Source organism: Camarhynchus parvulus, chromosome 1, assembly GCF_901933205.1.
Source record: "Camarhynchus parvulus chromosome 1, STF_HiC, whole genome shotgun sequence".
NCBI classification, from domain to species: Eukaryota; Metazoa; Chordata; class Aves; order Passeriformes; family Thraupidae; genus Camarhynchus; species Camarhynchus parvulus.
The window spans coordinates 40,476,900-40,491,501 of NC_044571.1; the positions used below are offsets into that span (position 1 = coordinate 40,476,900).

General features: G+C 40.3%; 1 protein-coding gene across 5 annotated transcripts in view; it reads right to left on the reverse strand.

Annotated features, from left to right (window-relative positions):
- Positions 1-1,309: 1,309 nt before the first annotated feature.
- MBNL2 (muscleblind like splicing regulator 2) overlaps positions 1,310-14,602 on the reverse strand; it is a 106,557-nt gene continuing 93,264 nt past the window's right edge. For all 5 annotated transcript variants that reach the window (XM_030962718.1, XM_030962727.1, XM_030962692.1 and 2 more), the window contains one exon: positions 1,310-4,270. In XM_030962718.1, coding sequence (XP_030818578.1) covers positions 4,143-4,270 — 128 coding nt within the window. In that variant the 3' untranslated portion in view covers positions 1,310-4,142. The remainder of the gene's footprint in view (positions 4,271-14,602) is intronic.

The following is a 14,602-nucleotide window of genomic DNA, read 5'->3' on the forward strand; positions in this document are numbered from 1 at the left end:
TCCAGTGGATTGCGAGAACACCCCAGTGCTCAGATTACTTCAGATTTTTGAACTGACAACCAAGCAAAACATAGAGAATAAGTCCTATGGCCATGGCTACCCCCACCAGGGCCAGGGGAGGTGCATGGCCAAGCGCAGAGGGGAAAACCAAAGGTTTCTAAAGGCTCTTCTCCAGAAGTAGCATGCTCCATTTTGGAAACACTGATGTTATCTGAAGGGGGGCTGCTCTGCACGTGGACACGTACAGACACTGTCGGTTTGCTGTGGCCCCTGAAGGTTCATGGTGTCCATAAGCACTTCTCCAATGCCAAGAAAGTGTCAAAGTTTACAGGAAACAAAGCAGCTTTTAGACAAGAAAAGTGACCCTTCTTGGCAGCTGACAACTATCCAGGGTGGGGTTTAACATAAGAGAGTGTCAACAGACAGGCTTCCTGCTCCTGAGTCATTAGGAGTTGAATTTTAATAATTTGCTGCTTCTGCTCTACAATGCCCTTGCAGCTCTCTAATGCTCCAGTCCTTCCCTGTCCCTGCAAGTCATCCTATTTCTCCTCTCCATCCCACATACTCATTCTCAGCAGGCTTCTGGCTCAGCATGTCTGTGATATATCCAAATGGACTGGTTGACCTGGTGATTTTCCTCATCACTTATGACTTTGGGTTCCTTTCAAACCAGCCCTGTGCTGATGCAGGGTAGACAACTTTATGACACAAAGTCTTCTTGATTCTGCAGGAATTGTATTTCCTTTCTTTAAAAGCATTTTAAAAAATAAATCAGAGAAGGCAGTGTGAAGTAACCACAGAGCTGCCAGCCAGAGTGTTTAATTTAATCCCTCCTCTGTCACTAGTTTGCCATGCAACTAGTGGGCACACAACTCCTCTGCGATACTGCTCTCTCCAGAGGAACTAGCAGATAACGGGGATTATCTGTTGCTGTAACACTCTTCAAGATGTAGGAAAGAAAAGAAGATGCAAAGGAAGTGCCACCAAAAATTTGGCACAATGGTCAGGCATCTGCGAGCCAACCTCTGGGATAACCAGTGCCTGCCTGCAGCCCGGCATGCACGGGTGAGCGGGAAGGGCTCGGGATGGCTGTTGGAGGCATGTGGTGCAGGAGAAGGGCATGGGCTTCCTCACACAGCATCTGCATGTCCTGCACCTGGGGATTGCACTTAAGGATTTGTTACCTGAGCAAGCAACTAAGGAAAAAATAAAATTAAAGTAATACATACCTTTTAAAGCTTCCTATTTTTTGTTACCCCAGTCCCCTCTTCCCAGAGCGCGCCACAAGAAAGGATCGCCCCGACTCCGCTCTCATTTTAAAATGCTTCTTTTTATTTCAGTGGTTGTACATTGGGTGAATGAATTTAACGTCACAACAGAAATAGAATGGCTATTTAACAGACCACTAGTAATTATATATGCTGGAAAAGAGTGAATGGAGGGGTTTCTTTTAACTGTTACTGAAATATTCATTGTACGTGTCGTCAATTATGCTGGATGAGAGAGGCAAACAAAAAGGTATTTTGGTGAGGCGCTGTATCCTTTGAAGAAAATAAGCACTGAGACATCTCAAGTCACTTGAAACCATGTCCCAGCTACAGTATTTACTGTCTCCGTGTTGGCCCATCTCATGGTTCTTTTAGGGGGTTATATTTCTTGTTGCATTTTTTTTTAATTAAACAAAGCATTTAAAATTTAATCATTTTCATTAGACTTTTTTTTTTAAATATAAACAAAGTTTTGGCAAATAATATTTATACAGAAAAATAGTTTTAGATCTTCCCAAATTTTGAAATAGTCTATAAAATTACTTTATAAATAAATAAAATGCAGAATCTGTTGTACACGTATTTGCACATCTCTGTAATTGCCTCCTTACTGTTAGCATAGGTTTGTACTTGTACAGTTTTCAGGAATATTACAAAGTCATAAAGTCGGAAAGTGGATCTCATATTAAAAATACATTTTCTCTTTTTGTCTGTCAGTTTGTCTGGATGAAAGACCTGATGTATCTGAAGCTTCGTCATCCATGGGCAAAAAATAGTAATATTGGATTAATTGTAAAAAACATAGAATAACAGTAATTTTGAAACATAAAAAGTTCACACAAAATGATGTCTTGAAGAGTTATCTACATAAAATATTTAAACATGGATAATTTACCATTTAGTATTATACAATAAGCTACCCAAATGCCTAAATTAACTATTATAAAAAAATAAAAACAACTTTGACAGATATAGGCAAGTTGCAGTGTCAACTACCTAGTTATAATGACTGAGAAAGTCTACAAATATTAGTGTTTTAATAGTATATAATGGTGATACCTTAACTGCTAAATAACAAGTTAAGATACATTATTTTTCCACAAATTAAACTAACGCAACGTTACAAGCACTATGTTAATTTTACAACCAAATTGTGATTATTTTTTTTTTTTTCGGATGATCAGATCTCCAGCTTTATATATAAATAGATAGTAATTAGACATCGGACAAACAAGATTTAGCCTGGAAAATAATTTCCTAGACAAATAATAATATGGTTAGTGCCTTCAGTCGTTCAGAACAGGCAGTGCTGCCAAAGTTTAAAATAGTTTACAATCAATCTGAAGAGGTTAAGTTAAAATACTGCAATCACTAGTAATGTCCACATAGAAAACTTATGCTGCAAACAATTATACATAATATCCACTTATAACAGCTGTCTTGTTTTTTTAAACAATAATTTAAAAACTATGTCATTTATGTGATACATGTGCAACATATAAAATGTGAAATATGAAATATTTGGTACAATAGTGCTTGAAACAAATCTCAAATCAAACAAATGAAATTTTAATTATACATATATAATTACCTTGTAAATCAACAAAGTATTTAAAAAAGTAAACAACATTAAAATCTGCTTCATCCATATATATGTATGTATGTATATATAACATGTATATAATTGTATTAAAGATATCTTCATACTTTTGTGACATAAAATATGTTTTTAAAGGAAAACAATTAAAAGAACTATTTTTCTCCACTCTAATCTGGTTACAATCTTATAATCCAATTAAAAAAATGCAAATACAGTAATGATTTATTAAACTGAATCTCATTCTACATTCTTAGTGTTCAGTTAATAGCCTAGATTAAAGTCACCTATGAAGTTTCAGTGACTCAACTGAATTTTAATTAAATTAGAGTATCATACAATCTCTTCATCTACAGCCTTTTTTTTGCCTTTTCTTTTGTTAGTTTGGTCTTGGTTTTTATTTTTTTTTTTTTTTGTTTGATTTTACACTTCTAGAAATTACTTCTTAACAGCTTGAATCTTTTTGGTAACCTGACTATGAGTTTCAAAGATTTTTTACGTCCGATGAGATTTGACTGTTGGCATCAGGCTCACTTTCATCAAGTCTGATGTGACAAAATTTAGGCACTTCTGCAAAGTCTATTTTAAAAAACATTATAAATATACTCGTAAAATAATATTCTCAAGACTTTGTTCTTTTAGGGATTGAAAGGGGTATGAAGTTCATACTGTGCAAAATTTTTAAAATTTTCTTCTGCTATTCTGCTATGATTCAAATGCAACTTCTCCATACAAGTCAAACACCAACCATGTGCATCTAAAGACTTTGTGCTTTACTTTGGACTTCTGGCTAAAAATATCAGATTGGCAGGATGATGTGCAGGACACCGGGCTGCGTTTCACCTCCTTTGTCTTGGAATAAACTCACCAAGAGAGCAAAACCAAGATTTTTTTTTTTAACTGAGAAGAAAACCCCGAATCATAGTTTGGGTGAAAATTAAACCTGCAACTGGGGAAAGTTTTTAGTCAATGCAATTCAATTATTGCTGAGCTCGAAAGATTCATAAATGTGGAATCTCACGAGACTAACTGATCTGGACCATTTTCGTTAGGTGTAGTTATGGAGAAACGACAATATTTGCAATAATTAAACTATGCTTAGAAAACCTTTAAAACTAAATGTTATCCTTTATGTCTTGGAACATCACAGCTGGTATCAGGTAGTTAACTATTTTAGGTTGGAGTATAGTAAGCATACCATATTTAATATTCATATATGACATAGCAGCACTAGCTTTTTTGAGTTTTTGATTTGTCCATAAGAACAAATTCTTGACTTAGCATGCAGTTTGTGGCAACTCTAGAGAGGAGGAGACGGGGTAGTATGTACAGTAGCCGTGCTTGGCCGTCCGCAGGGAGGCTTCGTGACACTCCGTCCCGCTCCTGCCGGCTATTTCAGGATTATCTGTGGAGAGAAAGGGAAAGCGTGATCGCGCTTTTACGTGACACGGGGACAGCAGTGTGCCCAGCTGGCCCGTGCTGGCCTAACTGAGCTCAGGCACAGCTCACACAGGACAGCGTCCCCTGTGGGACAGTGTGCCATGTGGGACAGTGTCCTGTGTGGGAAAACGTCTCCTGTGGGACAGCGTCCCGTGTGGGACAGTGCCCTGTGTGGTAAAACGTCTCCTGTGGGACAGCGTCCCATGTGGAAAAACGTCCCCTGTGGGACAGCGTCCCGTGTGGGACAGTACCCCCTGTGGGACAATGTCCCCTGTGGACAGCATCCCATGTGGGAAAATGTCCCTGTGGGACAGCGTCCTGTGTGGAACGGCGTCCCATATGGGACAGCGTCCCATGTGGGACAGCATGCCATGTGGGAAAATGTCCCCTGTGGGACAGCGTTCCATGTGGGATAGCATTCCGTGTGGGACAGTGTCCCGTGTCCTCAGGCTGCCTGGGAGGCATTTGTGTCTCACACACCTGGTGTCATCCCCTGCACACGTGTGCATGAGAACACGCAGAGGGGGAACTTAATGTGTCAGAACACTGGAGGGCAGTGCTGAACCCAGGGCCTGGCTGTAGGTGAGTCTGCACCCTCAGTGCCCTGCCTATCACAGGAGGTGGAAGCCCTGCACCTCCCGGAGGAGCTCAAAGTGCATCTGTGCCTGGGGCGATTCTCAGCTCCCACTGTGCTCACAGAAAGTCAAGAATGACCAGGGGAAACAGTGGAGGCAGGGCTCCTTGCCACTAACAAGCAAAAAGATGTATTTTGGGCTGGGTGTTTTCACGAAGCAGAAGTGTCTTTTCAATGCACTTCTAGCAGCTGCTTATTCCCTAAAAAAATTAACTGCAGATCAGTGAACTTGAGAGGTTTTTTCACGCTTCCTTATGGCAAGGATTCCAGGGGGAATACCATAGTGGTACCTCTGTGCACCTAACTAGTCACTAACCTTGCTGCTTTACCTTCATGGTGTCTCAAATGGAGGGTGAAACAATCATTTTACAGGTGTGTTTTACCTGTGCTTCCAATATTGCAAAGGTTAAATGCACAGTGTGCTCAGCAACCAACTCCACCTGCTCACAGTATTGAAAAATGGTTCAGATTTCCATCACCTGCCTGAAATGGCTGTCACTGAAAGTGATATCAAAAGGCAGAAGTTTGATCTTTTATCACACCATTGCTATCCTGTGCTCCAGACTTAAGCACGAGTCAAGGAATTAAGAGTGTATTGCCTGCTTTTCCTGTTTCATTTGGCACTTGGAATATTTTTAAGCTGTATCTGCAGGTGGTATGCAAGGCAGTCATGACAGCACTTGGACCTACTTGTATATTATGAAGCTAGACCACTGCTTAATGCAATTATTTATACTAAAAGGGGGGAAAAAGATGTTTGGAAAGTAACTTAAGCAACATACTACCTCTGACATACACACCACTGAAAAGAAACACACTCGGCTATGCGTGGCAGGTGCTCGTCCCAGTCCCTTGCCCAACACCCCACTGCTCCTCACAGCTGCACTGCCTCTCTCTCTGTACACAAGCACCATCTCCCTGACCCCAACGACCTTGCCAGCAAGCCAAAAAGCCATCTTTGACTGCCATCAGCTCTGGAAATCTGGTGACACGTGAGCTCCATTGTAATGACACTGTACAAACACCTGCTGCTCCAAAGGACTTAACATCTAAATACATCATGCACACAACAAGGACATACATTTTTAATGAACTTCCACCCATTGTGAGTTTGTTAGCTTATCACCTATCTTCTGTTTCCTTTTGAAATAACAAAGAAATACCTTTGCTCAAATAATAAAGCCCTGTCTGTGATAACCCTGGTCCAGCTCCAGCACAGTGATTTGACAATATGTATAAAGAACACAGCCATGCTGAAAATAAGAAATGACCAAGATTTTCAGCACTGGTATTTTCAGCATGTTACAACCCAACATGAATGTAATTATTAAAGCAGCTTTAGCTACACTGGGTTAGCCATAGTCACACAAGTGTATTTAAAGGATCCTGAGGTCTCACTTAATGGGAAATAACCTGAAGCTTATGCAGTAAGTTTTATACTCTATAAAAAATCCCAGAATTTTAGACACTGCAGCTGACTACATCATCTGCCAACTTTTGAGGGGATAAACTTGCATTTCCTACAGCTTTTTTTCCTCAAGTACAGGGAGACAGCTAACTGCTCCTTGTGCCAAGATTGCTTTGGTCAAACAGTCCCACAAGACTGGTGTTCACAGTTCCCCCAAAATGTGTGACAGGGAAGGCAGAGGGCCTAACCTCAGGCTGTTTCTCAGGAAAATGGTAGGACTATTCCCGGCATTGTGATTAACCCAAGTGCCACTCATCCTGCTGTGTGCCAGGCAGGACAGAGGGGTCCTGGGCAATGTGAAACAGCAGAGACCCCTTCTCTTCCCTGCCCTGGTAAGTGGCAAAGCCCAGGGTAAGGACTTCACTGCTGTGTCCCTATTCCTGCCTTTTCTCTCCTCCTGTCACAACTCAGGAAAACAGCGAAGACAAACAATGTGAACACTTTCTTTTCTGTGCAAGGATGTCCTGTTTATGGGTTGCAGGTGCCAGAGGAGCAGCTGGAGCTCTCACTGCCATGCCTCCCCTGCTGCCAGTGGCAGTGAAGCTGGCTTGCTCCCACCGCATCATCCTCGATGTGCCGCCCCTTGTACAAGGGCCGTAACTAGGGCATGTTGCACCCAGCTATTTCTAGTACACGTAGGAGTCTTCCTAGGAAAAAACCCTCAAGTCTCTCCTTCAGAACAAGCTTCTCCAGTGCAGCATCACAGAACTGAGGAGCTACATTTCTTTTTTAACCTTAGCCACAAAGTGTAAAACGTCTCCCGTAGTCTTTAATTACATGCTCACACCCTATTTCTCAAAAGATATCACAACTCTGCCACAGCTACATACACAGGTATCAGCTTCTGCCACTGTTTTTTTTCACTGTGTCTGACAGAGAAACATAAAATGCTAAACTACTTTACATGGAAAACACACTGTGAACCTCTCCTGTTTAATCTACAAATGAAGTAATAAACTGTGATGGAAGGCAGAGGTTATCTAAGTCTGCATCGCTGCTAATTGCTCCATCACTTGCATGCTGAAAAAGGAGAAGCTGTACTGGAGAAGGAACATCCCTGCAAACACTTTCTACAGAGTCTGCACTCCCTTGTTAATAGGTCCAGCCACCTTCATGTTCACTACTCTTTGAAGAATTACATCTCAAATGCACATATATATGACTTGTCGTATTTGCTCTGGTACTATTATAACATTATATCTCACCGCAACAGGATGCAATGGCATGACACTTTTACCATAGTATATATAAGAAAAAACTCTGAAAAACAAGATTATACAAAGACAGGTCAAGCATGGGAATGCATTTTCTCCTGCTCTGAATGGTTAAGAACCACAGGCGTGGATACAGACATGCCAGAAAACACACCTTCTGCTGCTGCAGTAAAAGATCTAATAAGAAGACTAATTCCAGCATAAGCAAAATGGCCTGGCACTTGGAGTCTTGAGTAGTACAGAAGATTTAATAACAGAAAAGGGCATTTTTTTTTAAGTGATCACAGACAAAGGTACCCTCTCCATCATCTTCTTTCTTGGTACATGTTTGAAGTGGCAGAAAGCTGTCTACCCTTTAGATTAAAATCATTCACACTGTGCCAATGACAGTTAACAGACCTCACTGAAACTAGTAACACAAGTGAACCTAAATTTCTGCAAACTACTTTCTAAACTCGCTACTCAAGATTTTCCAGCTCTTTAGAGGTGACATTTTCAGCTCCTAAATGTCAAGACTTTCTTTCCTACCAGACTATGCCTCTTTTAGACCTTTACCTTCAGGACTTCTGAGTGAGCATAGTGGTCATTAAGCCCCTTGTGCAACACAGAACATCCCGAAATTCAGGGTTGCTCATAAGGGTGATACAGTTCTGCAGTGTCATCCAGGGGAATGACAACCAAGAGAGATATTACTGCCAATGGTTTCAGCTTCTCACCAACTACCAGTGCAGATAAATCGATTTGGGAGTTCCTCAGACCCGGCAAAGGTGGCTGTGATCAGTCATTGTCTCAAGACTCAAAAAGTAATATTGAAAGTCTTTTTAAATTAAAGTAGAAATTCCAGTTTTGTGAACTCTTTTCTGACACCTAGGTTACTGCTTTACTTGATACAGTTCATGGAATTGACCAAATTACAGAGAATCGTGACTAGGTTCTAGGAATTACAAGAACACTGTTTGGCTTGAGATTTGCTATTTTGAAGCTACAATTCACAAAGCTTCTTTATGGTCTCTGACTCAAATGTATTTTCCAGTTCCAGATTTATTATACAATGATGAATACAGAAAATTTATCATTCTGCATGAATTCAGTGTACATGAACTCTTGTTCAACTAAAGACCTGTCACAGTGGATCAGCTGGAAAACATGACTTTGCATCTACCACTGACATGTTTCTTTTTGAGAAGTTTTGAAATTATTACTCCAAAATATACTGTGCTTTATAAGCCCTAATATATTTTAAGAAGATGTCAAGACTGTATTTGATCTTTACATTACAAAGCACTTACCCCTCCAAAAATTAACTCAGACATAGCAAACATTCTGGTCTGCCCAGCCTTCCATTTTGAAAGCAGTGTAGTAACAGGAATTTCTTGTAAACAGGATTTATCTCAGAGCACTTCAGACACGAATGCCTCAGCCAGTCACCCATTTTACATCTTCCTAGGCTACCTCAGGCAACTTATTTTAGCATGAGACAGATTATCAACTCATGATGCTTTTTTGCCCTCCACCAAATGAAAGAGTCTGTGGTGAAAAGTTTGCACCAAGGCATTTAACTTTTGAACACCTGGGTCAGGATAAATGAACCTTTCCACAGTGACATTTTCTGTTTGCATGTTTTTCACACGAGTAGCAGACTGGTCAGATATATCTGGGGTATACATTAAAAATGACAGATATTTTCAGACAGCCGGCTCATATCAGGCTGTCTCATAACTTCTCCCTCTTTCTAAAAATAAAAGCAACACCAAGTATTTCTTCCTTATGACAAGGAACCCAAGACTATTTATATTTCCCCATGCCTTTGGGAAATGCCTCCATGTCTTTATTTTGCATTTTCTCTTAGAATGTTCTCTTGTGGTATGTCCCTTGTTCCTTTTCTTCAAAATAAACAACTTTTCTTTTTTTCTTTTTTTAAAATTAGTAGTGGAGAAAGATGAGTAAACGTTCAGACACTTATTGAAAATAATCCCTATTGTATCAGTTATGCCTGGTCTTATTTAATTTCTACATAGCCTTACAGATGGACTTTTCACCTCCTTTACCCCACAAATTCTGCAGCAGCACCTCCATGGAGCACCATCCCAAACATCCTACTTGCCTACATCAGGGCTCCAACCAACACTGTCCCAAGGGATAGGTTTTGCCCCTGTCTTGACCACTGACAGCTGAGCCAGCTCCAACTCTTGCTTACATTAAATGCAGCCTGGACTTTTCCTTTGCTACTCCTTCTCCCCTTATTCTCATTTCCAGCATATTATCATTTAATGGATATGTGCTTTGTTTTATTCACTAACCATGGTCCTCTCTTCAATCCAGGGCTGAAGGAGGATTTTCTCTTATTGCTTTTCCATTAATCCAGTCCACCCCCAAGATATTTGTCTACTTTGCTCATCAATAAGATGACCTCTGATTTGAACACAGCCAGTGAGACGTCTGGGCCACAGATGGCTGCCTGCCCATACAGGGTCTAATATGGGGGCATCAGGTGTTTCCTGACGGATGGAGGTCCTATTTCCTTGGCTTTCTCATAGCCCATTCCCTCACATGGTAATTCTGGTGCCCTCTGCCATCCTCTCTTCTCTTCCCTAAATTTGAGTGTGCCCAGTTTTGCCTGTCCCATATGTTGGTGATATGTCTTTGGAAATGGCCGAGGGCCAGATGCCCATGCTGAAGTGGACACATCTGCTTGCACATTTTCATTCCATCAGGCACAAGCTGTTGGCCATCAGAGTGTCATAAAGCTGACAAAGACCTTGTCTGAATCCAGCTCTTCACGATGAGCTAAAAAAAAAAAAGTTCAAGGCAATTATGGGATCCCAAAGGGTTCAAGGGCTCAGAAGCACCTAAATTTTTCATTTAATTGTCACGAGGTCCTGAGAGAAGAGACCAAAGCCACTTGTGCTGCCAACTCCTTAGCTTGCTTAAGAGCTTCAATAGGTATTTACTCAATAATGTGCAATATTTAAGTTCAACTTAATAAGTATTTACTCACTCTGGAGAAACAGAGGATTACTTGGGTTAGAAATGAAAGCAATCTGGCTTTATTTATTCTCCTTTAAAGTAATAAATAATGCAGTGCTAAAAATTGATCATAACATACGCTAATATATTCTACCAAAATCTATTTTTAACTCATTGCAGAGGCAGCAGACAGATGATATAGAAGTGAGAAAACCACTGTTGTAGTATTTTAGGAGCACCCATAAGTGACTGTTTTGGATAGCCACTCAATTTTACCTCCCAGCAGGTCCGAGCTACAGCAATAATCTGCATTTTTCATTTCCTACTTTTAGGTAATTTTCCTTCTCTTCTTGAATTTTAGAAACTACCAGAACAGGCTTGCCCAGAGAAACTGAGAGCACAAATGAGTGAAAGCCAAGCACAAGTTGTGCATTATCTGTGGAAGTGCCCATATTTCTCTTGCAGGGGTGTTACTTCTCCACCCTGACATCCTCACTCAGCCTTTTTTTAAACAAAACCTGCTTTGCATTTTCCTTTTAGACACCAAGCATGCCCACATCATGCAACATGAGGCTGCCAATACACATACAGCATCCTTTTCAGGCAAAGGCATCACTGCAAACAGAGCACAGCTGGCACATCTGCAGACTCTTCAGCAGTTATCGCCACTCTGAAACTCCTCCTCTCCCAAAACCTGGCACTCCAGTTCAGACTCCCTTCAAAGCAAGAGACAACATCCAGAACTAAACTTGGACACAGAAAAGGACCAAATTTATGTTCATTAAGGTTACTTGTAAGACCTTGAGTCAGTTTTATAAAACTCACTATACTGATAACTTCTCTGAGGAAGCCTTAACCTTCCTAACTTTTGACTACCTACCACTTCCTTAATTTTCTTCTTATCTGATTACTCTCACATAAACAGCCATGCATTCTAGTGTGTGCCATGGCAGGTAATAATGCACCAAAAATGAAGTCAGGCAAGTTAGCAAATTTTCGCATCTAGCTGAAAGTCACAACAGATAGAATCAACAAAACTAAATATATAGATGTTTCCAGTGCAGCCTCCTGCACACTCAAAGACTGGCATTTCTAGTAGGCAATAAATCATACACCAAGATAAAAATATGATCTTTGCTTAATTCAAGGGAAAGTACTTGGAGCACCTAGAGATGTCCAGATGCAATTATTTTAAAGGACAGGATCCCAGACAAGTACATCTGGAGCTCCACACTGCTCTGTGTGGTTAAAATTTTACAATGAAAAAACCCAGACTCACATGGAGCTGTCTATATCAACCAGAAAATAAACTAATTTTCCCCCAAATGCCTACAAAATTAGTGGACCTCAGAAATAATTTTCTATGTCTAAATAATAAATATATGCCCCAAAGGACTTTTACTCCACTTGTCAAAGTATCAGTTGTTGAATAATTGAATGCAAGAACATAAAAAGAAATTATCATATCAAACATCAACATTTTTTCTTTAAATTTCTATAACAGGGAAGGGAAATCTGTTTTGATTTTTGTTATATAAAAGAATGAAGCCTTTGCTTACTGCTGATGTTGTGTGACACTGCCATCTAGCAGGACACCAGAGGAAGTCAGATTTTAGTCCTATACAGGGGAGAGGGGTATGATGGGAGAATTTCTAAAAAAACCCCAAAACAGAACAGAGATTTTTTTTTTCCATTTGTTCCCCACCGGCATCTTGTATATGAACATGCAATCTAAAGTTCCATATACAAGCCTGCTGGAACTTTTTATCATCTACAAAGAAACAACATGCTATGTTAAGAGGCCAAAAAATTATTAAAACAGAGACTCAGTAAAGTTTGCATGAAACTAGAATAGAGTTCCATTACAGGGTAATATTCTAGTTTTGCTTCTCTGGTGCCTTAGAAAATACCCATCCTCATACTAACATTCTCCGAAGCAGGTACAGGGCTGGCCCTACTAGTAGCCTCAACCCAAACCCACGGATCTGACCACCTACACAACTTCAACCTCCTACAATGCTAAAAGTCATCTCCCCAGCTGCAATACTCTCCCCTTAACCCTCCTCTCCCCATGTAAACACCTGTGAACTAACATCACGTTATACAGCCTACTAATTGCCACCATCAGCCTTCAATGACTCACACCAACATACTACCCAAACAAAGACCCAACCCCCTGAACATCTATTGACCATCTATTTGCCACTTATTTTGTACCATCAGCTGTTTCAAGGCAGTTCAAAGGATGTTTTCTTGACACTGTTCAAGATTTGCTGTGGGATTTAATATTGGAAACTCTCACTTCTTGAGTCTGTGAGTCCCAGCTACTCACCTGTGTCAGAGGAAATAACTTGAGTGAGATGAGGTTTGTGATTCTTGTGTGTCTAGCATGAAAGAAGCAGCAAGCAGTTTAAGTTTGCCCTTCCTACTGTGACAAGCTATTGCTATTTAAATACCTTCTCTAGAGAAATGATTCTTCATGATCAAGGGTCACTTAGGTTTGTTTTTCCAGCCTGGTGCAGGTACAAAGCAAAATGGTCAATCCTTAGGTGGGCTCACTAGATGCCCAACACTGTTCTCCTCTGAGCTGGCTCCCTGAAAGTATTCCCTCTGATAATGTGTCTGAGGATGGAACCTATTCGTCTGTCTTCTTTTCTGGACTTTTCCAAGTCAGATTCAAATCACTCTTTCTGTTGTTGGAACAGAATTTTCTATAGGAGCATTTAACCTGGAACTTTATGGAATTTTTAGACCAAAAGTTCCAGTCAGAAAAAAAACTCAAACAAAACTAAAACTATTTAGATACTCATTATTCCCAGAAGAAGTGCTTTCCTACCTGTTCCCTCACTCCCTCAGAAACTGCAATTAAAAGTTTTCTATGAATTTTGCATAGGCTCTTATTTGTAATGTTCTTGTATGCTGGCACTAAGGATGTAAATAACATTTGTTTCCACTTCCCACATTCTTTCTCAAAAGCTTGCTTTTAAACAACAACAAAAATAGTCCATTTCCTACTATTTACCAGATTTTTCAATTCATTTTCTCAGCATATTGCTACTTTTCAGGTTTCCATGAGGAAGAAAGGGAATGTGTGACAGGAAAAGCCTTGTCAGCAGTGCTACGGGCAGCTCCCTGCCCTGCCAGACAGCCTCCTGGGTTACAGAGGAATGGAGAGGAAGCCCTGCTGGGGGACACCAAGGAATATTTGCACAAGGGAGGAACTGTCATGTCTGCTTTGTGTAGAAGGGGAGATTACCTCGAGTCAGTGCCCCCTCAGACATTCTGGTCTGAGAAGAATCTGTCTCTCTTGGGAGTGCTGCTGCCTTTGCAGGCACCTTGGCAAGGAGAGGTGCTCTGTTGCTCCATGTCCCAGCTCTGCTCCCTCCTGACAAAGCCATCACACATAGTGTCCCAAATCCCAAAAGCTTGGCATGTTTGTATTTTACACTACGTTAACTAGTTTTTGAATTCTGGGGCAAATATTTTAATTGTCCTTTTGTTTACGACACTCAAAGCGTAACTATTTTTATTTTTGCTTCATTGTATTCTAACAGATTTTGACAGAACTGAAGGCTACTGAATGATTTCATAATTAATATCTGCATAATTGCCACCTAATTCAGTGCAAATGCTGATGCATAATTTAAAGCAGCTGTGCCAGATAATCACAAGCCTTAGCATGAGACAGCCTGTTGATCTTTTATTTCTTTTTAGACACAGGCTCTAAGTATTTCATTTTTCTTTTGGATATGTTCTTTACTATTTCCTTCTTGATAAAAGGTCATATAACCAGTAGAATAATGTCACGAAATAACATCTTTGAGTAGCATTCTCTATTATGCTATTTTTATACTATCAGTCTCTGCCCATTTTCATTGGTACAAAAAAATAAAGCCATGAATTGTTCTGAACTGGTGTGATGTGAGCAAGACTCACATTGCTTGGAATTTGGTATATGTCCTCTAATAACCAGGAGCTATGGAAACACCCACTGAACCTGAGGACGCAGATTAG